Below are 26,163 nucleotides of genomic sequence, written 5' to 3'. Positions count from 1 at the left end.
AGGATCAGTGACTGAACCTAGAGCTCACTGACTCATTTAGACTGGCTAACCAGTGGTATCAGGACCCTCTATCTCAGCCTCCCCAGTGCTGTCATTACAGGCACACACCACAACACTTGGCATTTTATGTGGGTGCTGGGGATTGAAGATTAGGCTAGGAACCGCCGTGGCTTCTATGATTATTGCCCACAGAAGCTGCTCAATCTGAATTTCGAAGACTTACCAAGGGTTGCTCCAACCCCAAGCATTATGTAACCAGTCAGAATTTGGTTAATACTGTGGCAAAAATCATACAGGAATCGACAAATTTTGCTGAAGTTCTGTCTTGGTCCTGGAATTCTAACTTAGGCATTACTTTGAAACTGGTGTCAAAGGGGTTGCACTTCAGAGTGATAAAACTTTTATTCCACAATTGAAGTCCGTAAGGAAAATGTGGAGTGAAAATCTGCAAGTGATTCACTGTGACTTCTTCAAAATAGATCCCAGAAATGATGACGTAGTAAGACCACCTGTTACGCTGTCACATACGCTTTTTCAGAATTTAGAATAAAACCAGTTCATTGGTCAGCAGGCATTCCTTTAAAAATAATTGGAGTATTTCCAAGTAAAAATGAAACAAATGCACTTTGGAAACTTCTGTATGATCTATATGCCTGTGCAACTGTATATAGATATGGCCTAGTAGAGCTAAATATATTTATTAGTCTAAAAGAATACCAGAAACTAATGGCAACCCCTAGAACACCAGACTTGTATTAATTATTAAGTGTGCTCTGGCAAGTGGCTTGTGAAATTAAGGTCCTGCATGTAGTCTTTGTTGTCATTTAATACATTCACTGAATATGAGCAACTGTCAAAACCAAATCCCAAGGAACTATACAACCAATAGGAGAAAATCTGTATTTTATTGGAATGACTCCTCATAAAAATTTATTAACTATGATATATACTTTTTCCATATGGTGTTGAATTCAGGTTCATATTGCTGGCAGAAATCACCTGACCAAGAGCAGCTTTTGAAAAAAAAAAAGGTTTATTTTGGCTTACAGACTGAGGGGAAGCTCCATGATGGCAGGGGAAAGCGATGGCATGAGCAGAGGGTGGACATCACTCCCTGGCCAACATAAGGTGGACAATAGCAAGAGGAGAGTATGCCAAACACTGGCAAGGGGAAGCTGGCTATAAAACTTGTAAGCCCACCCCCCAACAATACACTGTGTCCAGGAGGCATTAATTCCCAAATCTCCATCAGCTGGGAATGTAGCATTCAGAACACCTAAGTTTATGGAGGACATCTGAATCAAACCACCACATTCCGTCCCTGGTCCGCATAAACTGATAATTATCCATGATGTAAAATGCAATGCATTCAGTCCAACTTTAAAAGTCACCATATTTTTTTAATCAATCTTAATGATGTTCAACATTCCCATAATCCCAGGTCTTTTAACACCAAAAAATCCCCCCAAGTCCCATAATGGTACAGAATAAATATTCATACTGCAAAAGATGGCACTGGGCATAGCAAAGAAATAGTCAGTCAATACAAGATTTAAACAGGGCAAACATCAAACTCTGTAGCTCTAAGTCCAACAACTCTAGTCAGTGACAAATCTCCAAGTCTGATAATTCTAACCAGCAAAAAGTCTCTGGAGTTCCAATTTTGCCCCTCCAGCTAAGATACTCACAGTTTTCGAAAACTTCATCAGGGCCAGCAGCTCTCCTTAGCAGCCATGTCGTGGTCCCAGCATCTCCATTGGTCTCCACTGCAACCCATGGTCCATCCTCATGCCTCCATCGAGTCCCCATGCAGGCATCCAGCAAACCTGCTTCACACTGCCCATGGACATTTCCAAAACACAAGAACACATTGCAACTTAATGACCCTTTCTTTCTTGCTTTTCTTATACTCCACAATACCAGGTAGGATGCCAGTTTGTTAATCTAGGAGGGAATAAAGCAGACTTTGAAGAACAGGACACTCCTTGAGACTGAGACTCCTCCAAAAGAGTTTACATTCTTCCTGTTGCCCCAGTGTAGGTCAGCTGGCCCAATCTCAAAGGTTGTAATTTCATATAATTATAGTTTAACAGGCAGATGTTTCTGCCCAAAGATTTCATTTCTGTGCCATATTCCTCTGCTCACACCAGTCCATTTCTATGCAAAACAACCCTGCACAGATTCTCAGGACAAAGGCATAACAACAAGCCTTTCACACATTGCTTCTAGCCCAGTGCAGACAAAGCTTTTTCTCATCCTCATAAGCCAAACCTCACAGTCCATACTTCTTATTACATTCAGGTCTTTCAACTCTGACCAGAATAGTCCATCAAGCTGTACTTACAGCACTGCAAGGTATTTCTTCCAAGATTTCAAATCCTTCCACATTCCTCTTGAAAATCAGCTTCAAAAGGCCAAGCCACACAGTCAGGTGTCTAGCAGCAATGTCACTCTCGGTACCAACTTTACTGTTGTAGTCAGGGTTTCATTGCTGGCAGAAATCACCCAACCAAGAGCAGGTTTTTGGAAAAAAGAGTTTATTTTGGCTTACAGACATAAGGAGAAGCTCTATGATGGCAGGGGAAAACAATGACATGAGCAGAGGGTGGACATCACCCCCTGACCAACATAAGGTAGGCAACAGCAACAGGTGAGTGTGCCAAACACTGGCAAGGGGACACTGGCAATAATACCCATAAGCCCACCCCCAACAATACACTGCCTCCAGGAGGCATTAATTCCCAAATCTCCATCAGCTGGAAACCTAGCATTCAGAGCACCTAATTTTATGGGGGCACCAGAGTCACCCCACAACACATGGTAAAGCACTGTTTTGGGCAGCATAATAACCACACTAATTCACAATTTACATTCACTGAGTTCAGTTGATAAAGTAGATATACTGAGGAATATGAAAGAAGCAAAAATGAAAATAACTCAAGTACAGCCTAAACAATTTAAATGCCTCTTGGAGACTGTGGAGTGTTCCAAATGTTGCACCTATAAATGGCTCTATGATGACGGCATGGAAGATGTGGTGCTATGAGGAAATGGACTGTCAAGACATTTGTTGGAGCCGATTATTTATGAGGAAATTATAGGACAAATGAAAAAGAACTAATTTGAAAAGTTCTCATCTTTTCACCAGAATATAACTGTTCTTGTTTTGGACAGACTAGGCAAAATCTTACTTTTGCAGCTGATCCCATTGATACATTGTATCAAAATGTGACTGTTAATTTATTCACAACTAGAAAAAATGAAAACTTCAGTTAAAAAAAATAAACTGGGACTGGAAGGTCAACAGATGCTATTTTGTTGTTGTTGTTTTTGAGGCAGGGCATTTACTGCAGTCTACACTGACTGAGAATTCATTCTATAGCCCAGGTTGGCCTCAAACTCATGGTTTGCCTCAGTCTCCTGAGTCCTGAGATTAAATATATGAGCCACCACACTGGCTATTATTTTGTTTTAAACAAACTTTAAATTTTCCTAATAGTTTCCTTTTTTGTTCATTAACTCTTTGTAGCTCATTGATTGATCCTTCTCTTTGAGTGAGAAAAATTAAACTACATTTTCTTTTTAGTAGCATTGGCTTTGTTGTTTCTCAAGTTGGACGATTTTCAGTTTGTATTCCCAGGTCCACTCACTCAAGATTACCCTTAAACTTAAAGAAGTATCTCAGGAATTGCATCTTGTTTCCATATTTAATCAACCAATTCCTTTCCAACTTGAAAATTCTGTGATCTGTGGTTCATTTGACATTTTGATAATGTTTCCAAAGTATTCAATTAATGTAGACTTTTTAATGTTGGACTAGGAATGTAGCTCAGTGGTAGAGAACTTCAAGGCCCTAGGTTTGATCTAAAAAGTGTTTTTTAAGTTTGAAGTGGCTAATGCAAGTCATTTAAATATAATTATAACTCAGTATTCAATAAGCTTCTGCATGATATATTGACCATCTACTAAAAAGAAGTTAATACTAAGGATATTTTATTCAGTTAACCTAGTGAAACGTGGGTCAGGAATGGAAACTGTACATTTCCATTTATTATAAATCAGCGTGATGTAACAGAGTCCTATTGAGTTTGTAGAAGGCAGATGACTCCCTCCTGTGGAAGAGGTTGCCAGACACCTAAATCAATGTGACTAAAGTGAAGCCACTGAATGGGAAAGCTTGGCTCTAACAACTGCAGCCAGCTCAGTGCCTGCTGCTGTTCTGTAAAGCAGTAAAATCACTTCAGAGAGGGACTGGGGGGCGGAGGGGGGATTGGAGCTGTGTTAATACAGAAACACAAGATTTCCTTAAAATGCTTCCTCTGAAAGTCAGAAGAATCCTGTCAAATGCATAGGGAGATGTTAGGCACTAAGCCTCAATTAAAGAACAAGAACAAACAAAATAAACTTGAAATAACTTTGACAACGTACTTGGAAAGTGAGAAACTTCAATATTAACATTGACATCCAGAGTAACAGTGGATGCTGAAAAGAGTGGATGCTGAGTAAAGGGACAGTGGGAGCTGAGTAAAGGGACAGTGGGTGCTGAGTAAAGGGACAGTGGATGCTGAGTAAAGGGACAGTGGATGCTGAGTAAAGGGACAGTGGGAGCTGAGTAAAGGGACAGTGGGTGCTGAGTAAAGGAACAGTGGATGCTGAGTAAAGGGACAGTGGGAGCTGAGTAAAGGGACAGTGGGAGCTGAGTAAAGGGACAGTGGGAGCTGAGTAAAGGAACAGTGGATGCTGAGTAAAGGAACAGTGGATGCTGAGTAAATGGACAGTGGGAGCTGAGTAAAGGGACAGTGGGTGCTGAGTAAATGGACAGTGGGAGCTGAGTAAAGGGACAGTGGATGCTGAGTAAAGGCACAGTGGGAGCTGAGTAAAGGGACAGTGGGTGCTGAGTAAATGGACAGTGGGAGCTGAGTAAAGGGACAGTGGATGCTGAGTAAAGGGACAGTGGGAGCTGAGTAAAGGGACAGTGGATGCTGAGTAAAGGGACAGTGGGAGCTGAGTAAAGGGACAGTGGATGCTGAGTAAAGGGACAGTGGGAGCTGAGTAAAGGGACAGTGGATGCTGAGTAAATGGACAGTGGGAGCTGAGTAAAGGGACAGTGGATGCTGAGTAAATGGACAGTGGGAGCTGAGTAAAGGGACAGTGGGAGCTGAGTAAAGGGACAGTGGGTGCTGAGTAAAGGGACAGTGGATGCTGAGTAAAGGGACAGTGGGAGCTGAGTAAAGGGACAGTGGATGCTGAGTAAATGGACAGTGGGAGCTGAGTAAAGGGACAGTGGGTGCTGAGTAAATGGACAGTGGGAGCTGAGTAAAGGGACAGTGGATGCTGAGTAAAGGGACAGTGGGAGCTGAGTAAAGGGACAGTGGATGCTGAGTAAAGGGACAGTGGGAGCTGAGTAAAGGGACAGTGGATGCTGAGTAAAGGGACAGTGGATGCTGAGTAAAGGAACAGTGGGTGCTGAGTAAAGGGACCCTGGGTGCTGAGTAAAGGGACAGTGGATGCTGAGTAAAGGGACAGTGGATGCTGAGTAAAGGGACAGTGGGAGCTGAGTAAAGGGACAGTGGATGCTGAGTAAAGGGACAGTGGGAGCTGAGTAAAGGGACAGTGGATGCTGAGTAAAGGGACAGTGGGAGCTGAGTAAAGGGACAGTGGATGCTGAGTAAAGGGACAGTGGGTGCTGAGTAAAGGGACAGTGGATGCTGAGTAAAGGGACAGTGGATGCTGAGTAAAGGGACAGTGGGAGCTGAGTAAAGGGATAGTGGATGCTGAGTAAAGGGACAGTGGGAGCTGAGTAAAGGGACAGTGGATGCTGAGTAAAGGGACAGTGGGTGCTGAGTAAAGGGACCCTGGGTGCTGAGTAAAGGGACAGTGGGAGCTTAGTAAAGGGACAGTGGATGCTGAATAAATGGACAGTGGATGCTGAGTTAAGGGACAGTGGACGGTGAGTAAAGGGACAGTGGGAGCTGAGTAAAGGGACAGTGGATGCTGAGTAAAGGGACAGTGGATGCTGAGTAAAGTGACAGTGGATGCTGAGTAAAGTGACAGTGGATGCTGAGTAAAGGGACAGTGGGAGCTGAGTAAAGGGATAGTGGATGCTGAGTAAAGGGACAGTGGGAGCTGAGTAAAGGGACAGTGGATGCTGAGTAAAGGGACAGTGGATGCTGAGTAAAGGGACAGTGGGAGCTGAGTAAAGGGACAGTGGGAGCTGAGTAAAGTGACTAGGATGCTGTGTAAAGGGACACTGGGTGCTGAGTAAAGGGACAGTGGATGCTGAGTAAAGGGACAGTGGATGCTGAGTAAAGGGACAGTGGGAGCTGAGTAAAGTGACAGTGGATGCTGAGTAAAGGGACAGTGGATGCTGAGTAAAGGGACAGTGGATGCTGAGTAAAGGGACAGTGGATGCTGAGTAAAGGGACAGTGGATGCTGAGTAAAGGGACAGTGGGAGCTGAGTAAAGGGACAGTGGATGCTGAGTAAAGGGACAGTGGGAGCTGAGTAAAGGGACAGTGGATGCTGAGTAAAGGGACAGTGGGAGCTGAGTAAAGGGACAGTGGATGCTGAGTAAAGGGACAGTGGGTGCTGAGTAAAGGGACCCTGGGTGCTGAGTAAAGGGACAGTGGGAGCTTAGTAAATGGACAGTGGATGCTGAATAAATGGACAGTGGATGCTGAGTTAAGGGACAGTGGACGGTGAGTAAAGGGACAGTGGGTGCTGAGTAAAGGGACAGTGGATGCTGAGTAAAGGGACAGTGGGTGCTGAGTAAAGGGACAGTGGGAGCTGAGTAAAGGGACAGTGGATGCTGAGTAAAGGGACAGTGGGGGCTGAGTAAAGTGACAGTGGATGCTGAGTAAAGGGACAGTGGATGCTGAGTAAAGGGACAGTGGGAGCTGAGTAAAGGGACAGTGGATGCTGAGTAAAGGGACAGTGGGTGCTGAGTAAAGGGACAGTGGGAGCTGAGTAAAGGGACAGTGGATGCTGAGTAAAGGGACAGTGGGTGCTGAGTAAAGGGACAGTGGGGGCTGAGTAAAGGGACAGTGGGGGCTGAGTAAAGGGACAGTGGGAGCTGAGTAAAGTGACAGTGGATGCTGAGTAAAGGAACAGTGGGAGCTGAGTAAAGGGACAGTGGGGGCTGAGTAAAGTGACAGTGGATGCTGAGTAAAGGGACAGTGGGTGCTGAGTAAAGGGACAGTGGGAGCTGAGTAAAGGGACAGTGGATGCTGAGTAAAGGGACAGTGGATGCTGAGTAAAGGGACAGTGGGTGCTGAGTAAAGGGACAGTGGATGCTGAGTAAAGGGACAGTGGGTGCTGAGTAAAGGGACAGTGGGGGCTGAGTAAAGGGACAGTGGGAGCTGAGTAAAGAGACAGTGGATGCTGAGTAAAGGGACAGTGGGAGCTGAGTAAAGGGACAGTGGGTGCTGAGTAAAGGAACAGTGGGAGCTGAGTAAAGGGACAGTGGGGGCTGAGTAAAGTGACAGTGGATGCTGAGTAAAGGGACAGTGGGAGCTGAGTAAAGGGACAGTGGATGCTGAGTAAAGGGACAGTGGATGCTGAGTAAAGGGACAGTGGGAGCTGAGTAAAGGGACAGTGGATGCTGAGTAAAGGGACAGTGGGAGCTGAGTAAAGAGACAGTGGATGCTGAGTAAAGGGACAGTGGATGCTGAGTAAAGGGACAGTGGGAGCTGAGTAAAGGGACAGTGGATGCTGAGTAAAGGGACAGTGGATGCTGAGTAAAGGGCCAGTGGGAGCTGAGTAAAGGGACAGTGGATGCTGAGTAAAGGGACAGTGGATGCTGAGTAAAGGAACAGTGGAAGCTGAGTAAAGGGACAGTGGGAGCTGAGTAAAGGGACAGTGGGTGCTGAGTAAAGGGACAGTGGGAGCTGTGTAAAGGGACAGTGGATGCTGAGTAAAGGGACAGTGGGAGCTGAGTAAAGTGACAGTGGATGCTGAGTAAAGGGACAGTGGGAGCTGAGTAAAGGGACAGTGGATGCTGAGTAAAGGGACAGTGGATGCTGAGTAAAGGGACAGTGGATGCTGAGTAAAGGGACAGTGGGTGCTGAGTAAAGGGACAGTGGACGCTGAGTAAAGTGACAGTGGACGCTGAGTAAAGGGACAGTGGATGCTGAGTAAAGGGACAGTGGGAGCTGAGTAAAGGGACAGTGGATGCTGAGTAAAGGGACAGTGGGAGCTGCGTAAAGGGACAGTGGACGCTGAGTAAAGGGACAGTGGATGCTGAGTAAAGGACAGTGGATGCTGAATAAAGGGACAGTGGGAGCTGAGTAAAGGGATAGTGGATGCTGAGTAAAGGGACAGTGGATGCTGAGTAAAGGGACAGTGGGTGCTGTGTAAAGGGACAGTGGATGCTGAGTAAAGGGACAGTGGGAGCTGAGTAAAGGGACAGTGGATGCTGAGTAAAGGGACAGTGGATGCTGAGTAAAGGGACAGTGGGTGCTGAGTAAAGGGACAGTGGACGCTGAGTAAAGTGACAGTGGACGCTGAGTAAAGGGACAGTGGATGCTGAGTAAAGGGACAGTGGATGCTGAATAAAGGGACAGTGGGAGCTGAGTAAAGGGATAGTGGATGCTGAGTAAAGGGACAGTGGGAGCTGAGTAAAGGGACAGTGGATGCTGAGTAAAGGGACAGTGGATGCTGAATAAAGGGACAGTGGGAGCTGAGTAAAGGGATAGTGGATGCTGAGTAAAGTGACAGTGGATGCTGAGTAAAGGGACAGTGGATGCTGAGTAAAGGGACAGTGGATGCTGAATAAAGGGACAGTGGGAGCTGAGTAAAGGGATAGTGGATGCTGAGTAAAGGGACAGTGGGAGCTGAGTAAAGGGACAGTGGATGCTGAGTAAAGGGACAGTGGGAGCTGCGTAAAGGGACAGTGGGTGCTGAGTAAAGGGACAGTGGATTCCACAGACCCTAGTTCTGTACCTACACTAGTACTTCTTTTTCTGGGAGTTGACCTTTATGATCAGCACCTACTCAGGTTATGCAGTCTCATGCTGGAAATCAGATCTTCCAGGGGTCACATTTTATAGTGCTTTTGTTTTTGGTATTTGCTTCCCTGAATTCCCAGTGTCTTGTTCATTCACAATATCGGGCAGTTTCCAGTCGTATCCATTACCTGACCCACCCTGTTTGAGAGCCACCACCAGTCATCTGTCTTTCCCACATGTGTAAGGGATGGAATCACAACTGTGTACACCTAATTGAAGTGATACTGAGTTGGGCACTGAATTTTTGACGTTAATAAACAGCTACCACTCAGGTGTGAAAAGAGAAGAATTCGCTTTTGCCTTCCAGAGATTGAAGATTGAAGAAAATAGTTTCTGATGGTTCAGTTACCTCTGCTTTTTAACTATATCAGCTAGTTCAGTGATGAGATGGAGGCTGGCTGTACCTGACTCCTGAAGCTGCATGGATTCTCACTGGCATAGTTAATTTGCACAAGGTTACCTGAACTGCTTAAGCTACAGGTGTTTCATTAAGTACACCTGTCTTTCTTTTGGGAATTGGATGAGTAAGAGTTTAAGAATAATTTAACCTGTTTTCTTCTGAAATGAAAAAACAATTACCTTTTGGAAAAGAGTCATCACATAATCATATTTTTGCTTTTTTATGTCTGGCAAAGCACAGTATATAAACATTGTTTTATGCATAACCAAACTTATTTGAACTTTGAATGTTACTTTTGGTCAATTCCACTGCGAAGATAACCTTATAAGGCACCTTTAGCAGGTATCAAAGACAAACTACTTGTTATTTTCTTTGCTCTTTTTATTTTGTGTGTGTGTGCACGTTCGTGTGTGCGCGCGTGCAGTTGTGCATGCATGGGTATGTGTGTGAATGTGAAGGCCAGAGGTTTCTACCAGTCTTCCTCAGATGTGCATGTATGGTTATATGTGTGCATGTGGACATCAGAGCCATCGCTCTTCCCTGGATGTGCATGCATGGGTTTGCCTGTTCATGTAAAGGTCAGTCAGAGGTTGCCATTGGTCTTCCTCAGTGGCTCTCTACCACCTTCTTTCTGAGACAGGGTCTCTCACTGAACCTGGAACTTGCCTACTAGACTGGCTGGCCAGCAAGCCCCAGGGGTCCTCCCAGCACTGATACAGATGTGCACCTCCATGCCCTGCTTTTTATGTGGCTGCTGGGAATTTGAACTCATAGACATGAGCAAGCACTTTACCAATTGAGCCATTTCTCCAGTCCCCATTTTCTTTTTGTAAGTTTATCTTCAAACAATTCATAACAAAAGCAAAGATGAATGTGAAAACTAATGAGTTTGGAATTTTAGGTAAATTCAAAGGTGACATGTCAATACTTAGAACACAAAAGCTGTGCTCAAGTTGTGACCTCACTGACTAGACCAGCCTTCCTTTCCATGTCCTCCTCTCCTCATGGCATGTTTTCTGCCATTTGCATGTGTTTGAGCCAGAAACAGTGCCTAGGACAAAACAACTTCAGTTCCACCATAAGCTTCAGAGACATGGTTTTTCTCACAACAAAGGCAGCTCTATGCATGGCCTTCAGTTGGCTGCCCAGAAAATAGCTGCAATTGACAACTGCCAGGACAGTGTGGATATTCATGTTAATTTTCCAAGTTGGGAAACAACATGCCTATTGTGAAGGGAGAGAAACTTATAAGAGCAACTCTACAAACAACTCGCTGAGGGGAGCTGGGTTCAGGAAGTAGGAAGAGTACATAGCTACTCACTTACTGTTAGTTTATTGCCTGTGCTACTCAGAGAAGCTGAAGGGAAGAGGAAACCCACCTAGCTGATGTTATTCCAGGGCTGAAAGGAGAATAATACACAAAGGAATCTTGCCTGAAGAGATGAACCCTGCACGTGACTATTAGACGAGTTATGTGTGCAAGGTATGAAGCCACATTGGATTTTCTAGTATCTTCATAGACTGAATCAATTGACTTGTTATAAGGAGCATTGCCGTACATGTGATTTGCCAGTTCGAACTAAGGGTTAACTTGAGCTAACATTTTAAGTAAGAGTTCTAGTCAAGAATGTAGCAAGAAGGATTGAAAGGTCAATTTTTGTTGCAGATATGTTACATTTACATAACTTTCTCTTGGATTCAAGCTGTATTTTTTTTTTTTTTTTTAGTTATTACATGCTGCTGAATACTTTTTTTAAAAAAATAAAAAGTCAACAAAATAGTCCTATCGTTTTCCCGCCTTGAAGACTTCTACTGTCCTAGTTCTGCTTCATTCTCATACCCTTGTTTACTGCTTGTGTTCCTAGTGTCCCAGCTCTTCACAGTATAGACAGGTAAATACAAACAGTTGTGGCTACTCGTCAGCTCTGGTTGCCACCTTTTGTTTTGTATCTCTTCTGGTTGGTGTCACGTGGGTAGCTATATCAGGATAGAGGGTGGTGATCAGAATAAGTGCTGTTGTTTGTTAGTGGCTGCTTGGTGCCTTAGCGCGCGTGCACATCGTTTGACTTGCTCTCCTAACGGTTCTGTGAGAGAGGGCTCTAGCATCCCCTCGGTAAACAAGAAAACAAGGACTCAAGAGATGACAGAACCTATCTGAAATAATTTAAAACATTTAGTAAGAAGCAGAGGCAGGGGACAGCAGCAGTGGCCAGCATAAAGAATCCCTTCTCTGTTGCAACAGGAAGGAGAGAAAACCTCAAAGTTCTGACTGTATGACTCTCAGGCCCAGGCGTCTCTGGAAAACAGAAGACCCAAAAGAAGATTAGAGCAGCCAGTTGTGTGGAACAGTTTGAGATAAGGAATCTGAGTCTTGGTGAAGAAGCAATTAAGAAAGCTGGAGAAGGTCTGGAGCCCCATTAATTTGCATTTCGAAGGATTATCAGTAGGCTTGTTAAAACTTACCCTCTGTGAGGAATGGTTGTTCCTTCTGTCCCCGTCATAACTTGCAATCAGAATGCTTAGAAGTCTCAGAACAGACAATGCATAGTCCATGGGGAAGAGGGAAGGCAAGAGGGAGAAGGCGAGAGAGCCTGTGTGTTGACTGTAGTTACTGAGATGAGCAGAAACCCTGACCTCACCAGCAGCTGAACGAAGTGCTGCCTGCCAGCTTCTGGCTGCAGGATCTCTATCAGAGCAAAGAAACTCCTCCACCATCACTGTCTCACCACCCCCTGTACTCCTCTTCTTTAGCTTACTTTCTGAGTCCTTTCTTGTTTTTTTTTTTTAATTATTTTTATTTAATTATTTGAAAGTGACAGAGAAAGAAAGAGGCAGATAGAGAGAGAGAATGGGCACGCCAGGGCCTCCAGCCACTGCAAAAGAAATCCAGATGTGTGCGCCCCCTTGTGCATCTGGCTAACGTGGGTCCTGGGGAATTGATCCTCGAACCGTAGTCCTTAGGCTTCACAGGCAAGCGTTTAACCGCTAAGCCATCTCTCCAGCCCCCTTTCTTGTTTTAATTTTTAAAATTTATTTATTTAAGCCGGGAGTGGTGGCGCATACCTTTAATCCAAGCACTCGGGAGGCAGAGGTGGTAGGATCGCTGTGAGTTCAAGGCCACCCTAAGACTACATAGTGAGTTCCAGGTCAGCCTGGGCTAGAGTGAGACTGTACCTCGAAGAAAAAAAATTTTTTTTTATTTATTTGAGAGAGAGAGAATGGGCATGCCAGGCCCTCTTGCCACTCCATACAAACTCCAGATACATGTGCTACTTTGTGCGTGTGGCTTTATTTGTGTACTGGGGAGTTAAACCCAGGCCAGCAGGCTTTGCCAGCAAATGTCTTTAATTGCTGAGCCATCTCTTCAGCCTGAGTTCTTTCTTAAAGGACCAGTAACCCTAGCTGTTACCTCTTTCAGCATCTCAAGCCCCATTTTTTCAGATCCTTTGAGGTCTGAATTTACAGAAGGTACCAGAGATCAGCCAGTATGCAGACTAGTTCTGTAAGGGTTAAACTGGGAGCCTTTTAGTGTCATTCCCAAACTTGAAGAATATACAGAGTACAGAGCTGATTCTGGAAAGCCAGAGAGGCTTGTGAACAAGTCTGTGACCAGGGGCTCTTTAAATAGTTCTTAAAAGCTAGGATTGAGGGTTTAGGGGAAGAGAAGAGTAATACAGTAAGAAAAGCTTCCAGGCCTGGAAGTTGCTAATCATAAGTATTTTTATTTAATAGAAGCAGAATAGTTGTGAGTGAGGAGGGTACATGTATTGTAAGAAAAGAGAAAGATCCAATTGCCCATCAAACTGAGGAAAGAATGAATAAGAGAAAGGGATATAGTTCTTGCATCTCATGTTAAGACCCAGAAGACAGTTTTCCCTAGAAAAGCAACAAACAATAGACTAGGTTTATAGGCTAGCCTGCTAAAATATTTACATCAGGGCTGGAGGGATGGCTTAGCAGTTGAAGGCGTTTGCCTGCAAAGCCAAAGGACCCAGGTTTGATTCCCCAGGACCCATGTTAGCCAGATACGCAAGGGGGCACACCCTTCTGGAGTTCGTTTGCAGTGGCTGGAGGCCCTGGCAACCCATTCTCTCTCTCCTTTCTCTGTCAAACAAATAACAAGAAAATATTTAAAATATTTACATCATAAGGATTTTGAAGTGTAAACTATCATGAGAAATGATCTTGGTTAAAAAAAAAAGTGTCTTCAAGTGAAATTTGAGTTAGGGCTCATTGATAGGTAGGAACTCAATGGTAAATTAGAATTAAAGAACAGTTATCCAGACGTTGGGTATACATAAATATAATGTATGCTTAACTGTCAAAAGGTTAAAAATCCACTTGAAGGATATTGATCAGTTTTATAGAATGTTCCTCAGTTATGTTTTATCTAATGTCTTCTCATAATTAGAACAAGGCAAGAAAAATGTACATGATGTTTTCAGGGTATTATGTCTGGGTTTGTACTGTTGATATGTGTTATTATTAATATTTGCTTGATTATTTTATTAAGTTTACATCTGTGCGAGGAAAAACTCTTACAGATGTTCAGAAACTTAAATAAGGAACAGCTATGAGAGTTTTGGATTAAATTCCAGAGAAAGGAAACTAATGGCAAAATTTAGACAGATGGGATGTCAGGGTTACTTAATAACATTGTCCAGTGTTTTCTCTAAGTCTAAAATGTACTCAGTGAAGGGAAACCGTTCTCCTTAGCTGAGGAACAAAGAAACATGTACAGAGCCACATGGCCAGAAGAGGTGACATGACTAGAAAACACCTGGGTTGGGATTTGTGCAGAGGCATTTTATGTACACGCATGCAGTGCACACGCCAGAGAACAACCTTGGGTATACGCCTCAGGAATTCTCCTCCTGCTCCTTGTTTTGGAGACATGGTCTGTCTGGCCTGGAGATCACCAACTGAGCTCATCTGGCTGGCCAGGAAGCCCAGGGGTTTGAGGTATTTGCTTAGCTTTGTTTTCTTTGATTGTTATAAATACCTTTTTTCATGTTAGTATTGAGACTGCTTGTGTTATATGTATACACACACATTTAAAAACCCAACAACTTGTCAGCCATTGTAACATAACCTTTTTAGTTTTGAAAAGTGAAGAAAAAGGGGGCTGGAGAAATGGCTTTGTGGTTAAGGTACTTGCCTGCAAAGACTAATGATACAGGTCTGATTCCCCAGTACATATGTAAAGCCAGATGCACAGGGTGGCATATGCCTCTGGAGTTTGCAGTGACTGGAGGACCTGGCATGCCCATTCTCTTTGTGTGTGTGTTTCTCCTTGTCTCTTTTCTTTCTATATCTCTGCTTTCAAATAAATAAATTAATAAATAAATAAGTAAATAAAAAATATTTCAACAAATGAAGAAAAAAGCCTGCTGTGGTGGTATACACCTTTAATGCCAGCACTCCTTGGGAGGCAGAGGTAGTAGGATTACTTTGAGAATGAGACCCTACCTTTAAAAAAAAAAAACAACAATAAATCAATAAAAATGAAGAAAGACTATGATGAAATTACTGTAGTTTAGACATTTGTGAATCTGAATGAATTGTTTGTATCTCACTTAACTGGTCTATAATAATGCAGAACTGAGTGTCTTTAATTTGCCAGAGATCGATGTTTCCATAAGGTACATGTTACTCTGAAGACAGACAGTTGGTAGATGCACCTATAACCATGGAGACTCAAGCAACAGAAGCTTAAGGAGTACAAAAGCTCCTTTTCAGTTTTCTACAGCATTAACACTGTCCTGGTGGATTGCTAAGCTTCCCTTGGAGCTAGCTTACCCAGGGAAGGAAACTGGAGCAGACCCAGCTTAAAGGTATCTATCAAAAGATGCCCAGTGCTGGGCATGGTAGTGCATGCCTTTAATCCCAGCACTAGGGAGGCAGAGGTAGAAGGATCACCATGAGCTCAAGGCTACCTTGAGACTACATAGTGAATTCCAGGTCAGCCTGGGCTACAGCAAGACCCTACCTCAAAAAAACAAAATAAATAAATAGACACACAAAATCTATTGTTAAGATGCCATCTAAGTGCCACCAGTGTTAAAATGCTAATGGGAGAACTGAGTGTGGTGGCACACGCCTTTAATTCCAGCACTCAGGAGGCAGAGGTAGGAGGATCACCATGAGTTCGGGGCCACCCTGAGAATACATAGTGAATTCCAGGTCAGCCTGGGCTACAGTGAGACCCTACCTCAAAAAAAAAAAAAATTAATTAAAAAAAATAAGAGCCCAGCAAGGGAAGGAGACTAGAAGGGAAGGGGTCTTAAGCATGGTCCTAAATTTGAATATCCAATGTGAGGAGACTATGCTGAGTGGATTTAACAACTTGGTACTTAGACTCTGTAGAAAATACTAAGACATTGAGTCAGCCACTAAATATCACCATTGAAGACCAGACAGGCAGCTAGAACCACCAGAAAACAAATTGCAATTTTCCCCATTATCAAGGTGAGACAATGTTGATGTAAAAATGAAATTGTTTCCTACATTGAGAATTGACTTAGTACAGAACCTCTCCCTCCCACAGTAACTTTACCAATCAAAATTTAGTTCAGTCTTTTTGGAGTGTATGCTTAAATTTGGAGTTCTTTTCTTCCCATCTGTTCTTCCTGAGATCCATCTAACTGAATGCAAGTAGCTTATTGTAGCGCTGCCCCCTCCTGGTCACTGGCCTTCACAGAGCTGTCTGATCTCTCATGGTCTTCTGGTGGTAATTTCCTTTCATTACTGCAATGTCCTGCCTCATCCTCCAGTCTTTTAAGATACGTGTGCTCTGAATCCGGAGTTTCAGAGCCCTAGCTAGGCTCCTTTGGACCTCCCAGCTCTCTCTCTGGCTCTTCTCTGGACCACTGTAATATTCCAGATGGCTTTACTGTGGAATTGTTTTTATGTATCTGTGGGAAACCAAAGAAACTTCAAGAAGTACATGAGTAAGATGATTTTTTGTAGTTGTTATTGTTTGTTAAATCAATTGGGCCTGGGAAGATTGCATAGGCACTAAAGTTTGCAAGCATGAGGACCTAAGTTCAGTCTTAAGTACCCACATAAAATGCTGGGTGTGGTGGTTGCACCTATAATTCCAGAGCTGGTGAGGCAGAGACAGGAGGCTCATTGGCCAGCTACTTTAGCCAAGTTGGTGAGCTCCAGGCAAGGAAGAAACTTTATCAAAAGAACTAGATGGTGTTTCTGGGAAGACGTCAAAGTTGTCTTCTGGTTTTTACACCCACACATACACACATAAACATGCACACACACATAAAAAAGTTCTCTTTAAAAAATATGGGGTGGGCCATACGCGCCCCCGCGGCGGCCAGTGCCTGTGGGTCGCACGCCGCCCTCTGGGAGGCGGCGCGCCGCATCGCGTCGCGGGGAGCCATGTTTGTGGCGCGCAGCATCGCGGCAGACCGTAAGGATCTCATCCATGATGTCTCCTTCGACTTCCACGGGCGCCGCATGGCCACCTGCTCCAGCGACCAGAGCGTCAAGGTCTGGGACAAAAGTGAAAGTGGAGATTGGCATTGTACCGCTAGCTGGAAGACACATAGTGGATCTGTATGGCATGTGACATGGGCTCATCCTGAGTTTGGACAGGTTTTGGCCTCCTGTTCTTTTGATCGAACAGCTGCTGTGTGGGAAGAAATAGTAGGAGAGTCCAATGATAAACTGCGAGAACAGAGTCACTGGGTGAAGAGGACGACTTTAGTGGATAGCAGAACATCTGATAGTGATGTGAAATTTGCTCCCAAGCATATGGGTCTTATGTTAGCAACCTGTTCAGCAGATGGTATAGTAAGAATATATGAGGCACCAGATGTCATGAATCTCAGCCAGTGGTCTCTGCAGCATGAGGTCTCCTGTAAACTAAGCGGTAGTTGTATTTCTTGGAACCCTTCAAGTTCTCGTGCCCACTCCCCCATGATAGCTGTAGGAAGTGATGACAGTAGTCCAAATGCAATGGCCAAGGTTCAGATTTTTGAATACAATGAAAACACCAGGAAGTATGCAAAAGCTGAAACTCTTATGACAGTCACTGATCCTGTTCATGCTACTGCATTTGCTCCAAACTTGGGAAGATCTTTCCACATTCTAGCAATAGCAACCAAAGATGTGAGAACTTTTACATTAAAGCCTGTGAGGAAAGAGTTCCTCTGGTGGGCCAACAAAATTTGAAATTCATATAGTGGCTCAGTTTGATAATCATAATTCCCAAGTCTGGAGGGTGAGCTGGAACATAACGGGAACAGTGTTAGCATCTTCTGGAGATGATGGCTGTGTAAGATTGTGGAAAGTGAATTATATGGACAATTGGAAGTGCACTGGTATATTGAAAGGTAATGGGAGCCCAGTTAATGGGAATTCTCAACAGGGAAATTCAACTCCTTCCCTTGGCTCAACTATTCCAAATCTCCAAAATTCATTAAATGGATCTTCTGCTAGCAGAAAGCACAGCTGAGTGCCAACTAACTGGATAACTCGGGTGTTTTGCTGCTTGTTGCATGCACACAGGACAGGAATGGAGAGTCAACGCCTTTCCCTTTCCCCAGCACCGTTTGACCTCTCCTAAGATACACCAGCAGCCTGTTCACTACTAAACACAGCCCAAAAGGCCTTTCAAAAGACAGTGAATATCAGTTTTTGTACTAGTCAGTTTATTGACACTATTTAGAGAGGTTTTTGTTTTTTCTTGAGAATTCATCACCAAAACCATTTTTTGAAATGTACCTGAAACTAGCTTGGGTTTAAACACTGAAATGACAGGCAGCTGGGAGGAGGGAAAACATAATTTTATTCTGTTTGGAGAATATAGGTGTATTTCATTTTCTAAAACAATAAGCTAAAGTAATGAACTTTTGTAATTTTAATTTGAAGATTGAATAAATATTTTTCATAAAGATTGTTTTGAGTACTAATTGCTTACCTTTTGTAGAATTGCTTTATATGTATATTATTCCACTCAACTGTCATTTTCTTTGTTTTTTTTTTTTTGTTTTTTTTTTTTTTTAGTTTTAGAAAAGGAGTAAGTTATTCAAGTATCTCTGGGGTTGAGATGAGAGTGATTTGGATGTACAGTTCGAAGCCCAGTAGAGCATTGCATCTGGTCCTGTTTTATGTGGTAGTAAAATAGTGGAAATATTGTGTGAAGCTCTTGACTCAATACAGAGCTGATGCTTCTAGTATGTGCATGACTATTTTTATGGTGTAACTATGACTTGATTTTCTTTAATAAACAATTTGGAAGTATCAGAAGTTTTGTTAAAAGTGCATGAAATTAACATTCCACATCTTAGGATTTTCTTTAGTTTGCTGTTTCAGTAAGTTCGTGTCCTCTAAAACTCTGATGACAATGCTATTAAAATTTTCCATTTACTAAGATACATAAACATTACGGGTAAGTTATAAGATGGTGGAATAACAGGGCATAATCATTCTTTCAGCCTTTTTACTAGTCAAAATTCTGTAACTATTCTAAGGTCTTTGCACAACTATAAGTGTGTTTAATGATTGTCTTCCTTCAAAAGCTGTTGCAGTAGCCAGCTTGACTTTGTGAAAGTGTATTGGAATTAGTTCTCAGTATCATGTTCACACTGAAAATATGTGCCTACTCTCACTACAATGTGGCATTGCTCAAAATTAAAAGAGGATATGTAAACTTTCAGAATAACATCAAGTGTGCAAGAAGATGAGAAAATGTTTTAAATTTATAAAATTAATGTCTTTGTAACATATTGATACTTTTTTGACATTCTGTTTAAGAGATTGTGTTTTTAAGTTTGTGTACTTCAGCAGTTGATTTAAGCAGTCTTGGTTTGTGCTTTTATTATGTTCTGTTAGTTGGGGCATGAATATACTAGCTTCTTTTTTTTTTTTCTTTAAATTCCAGCATGCGTTTTCTCTTTGGTTCTCTTTGTATTTACTACTTTCTCTTTTTCTTCTGTTCCCCCCCTCCCTGTTTTTGTTTTGGTGTTTTGTTCCTGTCTTCATTGTTTCAGGTATTTCATTCCCCCTCTGGATTCCCCAAGGGCTGGATCAAGATGGTCCAGTTCTTCTCAGCTCCTTCCTCCTCCTCCTGCTCCTCTGGTAGAGCACTCTTGTGATGCCGACACTGCCAACCTCCAGTATCCTTATCCTCCCAGAGGGTATCTCTGTTGGCCTCTTAATCCCTTACCTGAGAATGAAGGGGTTTAAGTGCTGACTCAAAGGCCTCCTTACTCAAATGCTTATAAATGCTTTCATCCCAGGCTGCTTTTTGATTTTCTTCCTTTTCTTTCTGAAGAGTTTTTCTTATTCAGGATCTGTCTTGTATGTATTACAAATGCAGTGTTTGCAACCTAAACCATTTGTACATCCTGTCTAAGGAACATTGCTTTCACTTGTTGATTACCTTTGATAAAAGAGCTGTGAACAAGCAGGCTTCATTGTGAAAGAGTCACAGCATCTGACTGCAAAATGCCTGTTAGTTCATTTTATTTTGAGCTGTAATAGAGTTACATTTCTTTGACTAATGTAAAAACATATCACTGTGGAGTTCACTCAGCCTTGGAGATATACTAGGAAGTGGTTTCAATCTTACAGGCTAATGTTGCAAATGGTGAGAATGTAAAGTAAATCATTCCTTTGTATAAAGTATAAAGACATAATATTTTTCTGGTTTAATTTTTTTTAAAAAAGAAATTGTCTTTCATTACCTGGAATTACTGTTTAAAGCTTTTGTAATTATTGTCCAAGTATTATTTAATAAAAATGTTTTAAAACAAACAAAACAAAACAAAACAAAATATGGGGTGTTTGGGGAGATGGTTCAGTGGGTAGTAGCACTTGCTGAGCAAGCATGAGCCATGAGTTTGATCCCTAGCATGTATGTAAAAGCCAGGTATGGCCACACATGTCTGTAACCCATCAGTGCTGGGGGATATAGAAACAGGAGGGGGGATCGCTAGGGCTCACTTTACTAGTTGGCCAGTCTAACTGAAAAGCAGTGAGCTGCAGGTTCAGTGAGAGACTCTGACATGAAGGAATAAGGTGGAAGAGCAACAGAGGAGGTTGCTCATCATACTCCTCTGGGTTACCACTTGTGCACACATCTACACACACACCATAAATAAAACTAGGACTGGAGAGATGACTTAGCAGTTAAGGTAATTGCCTGCAAAGCCAAAGGACCCAGGTTCAATCCCCTGGGACCCATGCAAGCCAGATGCACAGGTGGCACATGCATCTTGAGTTTGTAGTGGCTGGAGGCCCTGGCATGCCCATTCTCTTTCTTTCTCTCCTGAATAAGTAAAAATAAAATATGTTTTAAAAACCTGTAAAATAGGCCAGGCGTGATGGAGCATGCCTTTAATATCAGCACTTGGGAGGCAGAGGTAGGAGGATTGCCATGAGTTCGAGGTCACCCTGAGAATATAGAGTGAATTCCAAGTCAGCCTGGGCTAGAGTGAAACCTTACCTTGAAAAACCAAGAAAAAAAAGACCTGTAATATAATAAAAATAAACTTTCTTTCTCTATATATGAATGTGTCTGTGGCAGAGTACTGGCCTAGCATTGTACGGTCAGTAGCGCATAGTCAATGCTTGGTTAAAAACATGTAAGTTAAGGGAATGTCTTCCACCATATCTTCACAACTTTCATATCACCTGGAGTTGTGGTTTTTGTTGTAGTTTTGTAATGTTCTTGACAATAATTCTGCCTTTACTTTGTGGTTTCTGCTGTACCATCTTCCAGATTCTAAAGCAGTCTGTGTTGAGCACATGAAAAAGGGCTATTCATTCAAAGTTTTTGCTTTGTTCACCTAACTGAGTAGCTTCCTATAGGACAGATATGCTCCTTAATATTACTGTCTGTGGCTGAGCAGCCCTCAGTGGTAGAGCACGAGCAGGAACAGGGGCTGCATTTGATCCCCTTCACCACAGAGCTGTTAATGATCGTTATAAAGCTCTAATTTATTTGCAGAAAACAAAATAACCATTAAAAATTACCTAAAACCAGGTGTGGTGGCACACACCTTTAATCCCAGCACTTGGGAGGCAGAAGTAGGAGGATGACCATGAGTTCGAGGTCACCCTGAAACTACATAATGAATTCCAGGTCAGCCTGGACTAGAGTGAGACCCTACCTTGAAAAACAAAAAACAAAACAAAACAAAACAAAAATCACCTAAATGGGGCTGGAGAGATGGCTTAGCAGTTAAGCCACTTGCTGCAAAGCCTAAGGACCCAAGTTTTAGTCTCCAGTGTCCATGTAAGCCAGATACATGTGTTGGCACATGCATCTGGAGTTCTTTTGCAGTTGCTGGAGGCCCCAGCATGCCATTCTCTATCTGCCTGCCCCCCACACAAATAAAAAAAAAATCACCTAATATTGTTAAATAATTTTCTGACAGCGTTAACTTAATACATATTTTGATGCATAAAGTTACTTATTGTATCAGTTACTTTCTCATTGCTGGGACAAAATATTGACCACAAGAAACTTGGGGAAGGAAAAATGGTTTAACTTGGCTTACAGACACAGGGCAGAGTCCATCATGATGGGGAAGCATGGCAGGAGCAGGAAGCTGGTGTCACATCCTCACATCAGCACGGAGGAAGTAAATCAAGAGAAACAATGGGCTGGACTGTCACACCTCAAGGTCCACACTTCATTCAGCAAGGCTCCACCTCCCATGGGTTCCACATTTTTCTGGTTCCAGGGCATAGACCAAGACCAAGATTTCAAAGATATGAGCCTTTGTGAGACATTACATTTAAACCACCACCCTTTCAAACTCTAAGTCATATAATATATATTGTCTCATTAAAACTTTGTGAGGAACTGGGTGTGGTGGCACATGCCTTTAGTTCCAGCACTTGGGAGGCACAGGTAGGAGGATCGCTGTGAGTTTGGGGCCAGCTTGAGACTACATAGTGAATTCTAGGTCAGCCTGAGCTGGAGTAAGACCCTACCTCAGCAAACCAAACAAAAACAACAACCACCACAAAAAAAAAACACTTTGTGAGGTTTATCTACACTGTCATGTATGTTACAGTTTATTCATTTTCAATACCATATAAAATTCCATCATATAAATATATTTCAATTTATCCTACTGTTCAGAGTTTGGAGGGTTTTGAGTTTGGGGCTAATATGAATAGTTTTGCTACAAATATTCTGTTGTTGTATCTTTCAGTGAATATGCAAGAATTTCCTAGGACATTGCAATGTTTGTATCCATAGTCAGCAAAACTCTTAAGTGTTCTTCAGCATCATGGCCCATGTCTTTGCTATATGTGCCTTACTCAAAAGAGAACTGTCATTGTAGGGACCATGGATTCCTTTATGGCATTCTCAGCAGACTTTGTCTATACTGACCAATTCTTAACATGTGTTTAGATGCGGTGCGTGTCTTGGTGTCATTTATTAAGTTGTAAATACTTTTCAGTACTTTGTGTTACTTGCTGTGTCTCCCAGCACCTGACACCATACCGGAAATACAGCAAGCTAGTTGAATCACCATTGACAAGGATAACAAAGAAAGTCCTCCTGGTTATAAGAATCATCTAGATAGCATAAAACCTGGACTGTCATCTGGCATAGGAGTGTCAGGAGGGTTGGGATTAGAAGTGATTTTTTTCTGAGAGAGAAGTCCAGAGCTGTGGGCTCAGAATTGAACATGCTGCCTGGCAGAGGCAATTGCTGGAGATTCACAAGCCTCTTGAACCTTTAGCTAATTATTTGAATTATTATATAAATTATTTCTCTTGGAGATTTAAAGTGTTAACAGTGTGGTTCCAGGGCATAGTGTGGGGGCCAGATATAAATAGCAGAACACAAGTGGAGTAATGTGCCACTGCCAAGCTCCCACTAGCGTGTTATAAAAAGAAAAAGCATCCCTTGTCAGTTCTCACTGTCAACAACACCCCATCCTGAAGAGACGCTCAGCATAACTGCAAGTGGGACTCAGTTTGAGACCTGGCACCACTTAAACTTCCTTCCAAGGCAAAACGCCGGCCAGGTAAATGTTTTCACTTACTTGCACTCTGAGACTGCAGAGGTTAAGAATTATAAGGAAAGTCCCAACCCATATCTTGCGAAGCAATAGTGCCTGTGAAAAGTATTATCAAAGTTATATTCCAAAGTTTTTTGGAAGGGAAGTTTAGCACAAAAGTGATGTTTTGATGTTATATGTTAATATCTTTATTTAAAGAAACTGCTTCTGAAGAAAGATGGAAACTTGGGGTCAAAATGATTCATAGAAAGAAAGGCTGTCTTTCCCTATGATATTCATTCCCACTTTCAGAATCCAGAGTATGATGATTGGTGGGGAAATAGAGGTATGAGGGTTCATTTTCAGTTACAGTAATGCCAACTTTATTGAAGGTATGTGGGGAACTGTATGCTGACCTCTTGTGTCCTTTAGTTGGCTATGGGACAGCTTCAGCTTTCAGGCCCTCTTACTGTCCTGCTTATCTCACGATGTCATAAGTACTGACATGAATCTTGGCCATTTAGCCAATAAACTTACTTATTATGTAAGTGATATCATTAGAAATGCTGCTTCCCCATTACTTATTCCCATTCCTCCCTCTAGAAAGTCTTGAAGATATTTGCTTCATATTTCTGCTTCCCCTGATTGTGAACAGTGGGGAGGAGGCCACCTCAGGTAATCTGCTGTGTGCTGTTGCCACCTGCACCCTCTCTTCCACTCCAGTGGACATGACTTAGTTTGCAAAGAGTCAGAGGCACAGGAGGCATGCACAGGCAAATTTTTAGAGAATTCTTAGAAACTGGGAGCAAGGGAGCCAGTTTGAGACTGCTGTTTTAGTTTGTCTGTGTTGCTCACCATGCATGTGGAGGGGAAATTTAGATAGAAAAAAAATTTCTTCCAGTGGCTATGGTAGGAGAGGCATGTCTGGTGTGTATTGAAATGGACAGATTTGGTCTTGAGAAAACCACTAAGGTCTTTAAATTTGGCTTTCTTCATATCAAGATAAAACAGAATGCCCTTACAGCCATTGGGAATTACTAATAGTCACTTTCTGACCATCACAATATCCAGAATGAAAAAATGTATATAGCATTCTCTTGTTCTACTCTCCTAAATATATTTTAAGTCTCCTGAATTCAATTATTGTTTTTAATTTAGAAGAGAAAAATGAAGATAGAACAGTTTGAAATGGTCACCATGCTGCTGGCAGCCATGATTCTAATGGACACCTTCCAGGTAATGTGAATGTTGTGAATGTGAAACATGTGGCCATTGGAATGGAGTCCCAGTGTAACATTGCCTGAGGCATCAGTGTGAAAGAAGAGTAGCTAGGAAGGGAAATTAATTTGTTATAACTAGCCCCATTACAGCTGTGACACATGTTAACTGTAGAAGCTTGAAAAACTAAAATTCAGTAGGGAGGATGGCAACAACCACCCATCACCTCTCTACTCAGAGGGAGAGGTGGAGGTCTTGGTGAAAGTGGCCTTCTGGGATTTCTTTCTGTGTGATTTACAAAATATACACTAACATTATACACAGATTTTAATCTTGCCCTTTGAATTATGGTTATGTTACATTTCTTGCTTTCCATGTTAGTACATATTCCAAAAATATCACATGTTTTTCTCCAAATAAGGCTGCATTGTTTGGTTCCATGTTTGTTATTAAATTATGCAAAAACAATTTTCTCAAGGTTTTAAAAATATTTTATTAATTTATTTGAGAGAGAGAGACAGAGAAAGAGGCAGATAGAGAATGGGTACACCAGGGCTTCTAGCTACTGCAAACAAACTCCAGATGCATGTGCTACTTTGTGCACCTGGCTTACGTGGGTACTGGGGAATCAAACCTCGGTCTTTAGGCTTCTCAGGCAAGCACCTAAACCACTAAGCTCTCTCTCTAGCCCTCCTCAAGGTTTGTTTTTTTGCTGATATAAATCATGATTTTATTTGCACTTAACCCTTTAATGTGCTTTATGTGTGACATAAATCAGGGTTCTCACTCAACCCCACAGTGTCAGTTATCACAGAACCATTTTCATGCATTGGATCTGAAGGCCTTCTTTAAAATATCTTAAATTCTTAAAATTTTGTCCATTTTTTGAATTTAATGTTTTAATCCAGTTTTTAGAGAATTATAATTGATTCTGTTGCTTGCACATTCCGTATTATGGTTTCTAAATTGAGCTATATAATTCAGATACCCAAACATCCCCAGTTTAAAGCACATTTTTTGGCTTTGCCAGCAAGTCCCTTAACCACTAAGCCATCTCTCCAGTCAGCATTTCACTTTATTAGTGTATTCAGTATGTTGTACAACTATTACTGCAACCTAGTTGCATGAAATTTACATATTCTAAAAAAATTTGCTGTTGGTAGTCAGCTCTAATTTTCTCTGATCCCTATTCTCTAGTAACCAGGAATTTACCTTATAGTTTATGAATTTGCCTACCTTTAGTGAACTCTTACAAGATATGGTCTTTAGTACCTGGCTTCTGCTTAGCACAATGATCTCAAGGCCCATTTGAATTACAGATTACTATCTCAGTCTTTTATTGGCTAATAATGCCATTGTATCACTATATTTATTTTGATGGTTGGTCAGTAGATAAGGCATTTGAGTTGTTGCTACATTATGGCTACCATGAACAGCACTGCTATGAGCATTTACATTATACAAGATTTTGTATATCCATTTTCTCTGAATTTTTTGTGTAATTATTGACATATCTGGAAACTAACACAAAAACTATTTACACTAGTTACAAAAGT

General features: G+C 42.2%; 1 protein-coding gene and 1 pseudogene across 1 annotated transcript in view; both read left to right on the top strand.

Moving 5' to 3' along the window:
* Positions 1 to 10,738: 10,738 nt before the first annotated feature.
* The window catches only part of Art3 (ADP-ribosyltransferase 3 (inactive)), a 43,293-nt gene continuing 27,868 nt past the window's right edge, over positions 10,739 to 26,163 (top strand). Inside the window, exons 1-2 of the mRNA XM_045130141.1 lie at positions 10,739 to 10,887; positions 24,548 to 24,625. Coding sequence (XP_044986076.1) covers positions 24,557 to 24,625 — 69 coding nt within the window. The 5' untranslated portion in view covers positions 10,739 to 10,887; positions 24,548 to 24,556. The remainder of the gene's footprint in view (positions 10,888 to 24,547; positions 24,626 to 26,163) is intronic.
* LOC101604866 lies at positions 16,800 to 19,638 on the top strand (annotated as a pseudogene).

The sequence above is a fragment of the Jaculus jaculus genome, chromosome 11 (assembly GCF_020740685.1).
Source record: "Jaculus jaculus isolate mJacJac1 chromosome 11, mJacJac1.mat.Y.cur, whole genome shotgun sequence".
Lineage (NCBI taxonomy): Eukaryota > Metazoa > Chordata > Mammalia > Rodentia > Dipodidae > Jaculus > Jaculus jaculus.
The sequence above is the reverse complement of the archived record's forward strand: the minus strand, read 5'-3'. Positions and strand labels throughout refer to the sequence as shown.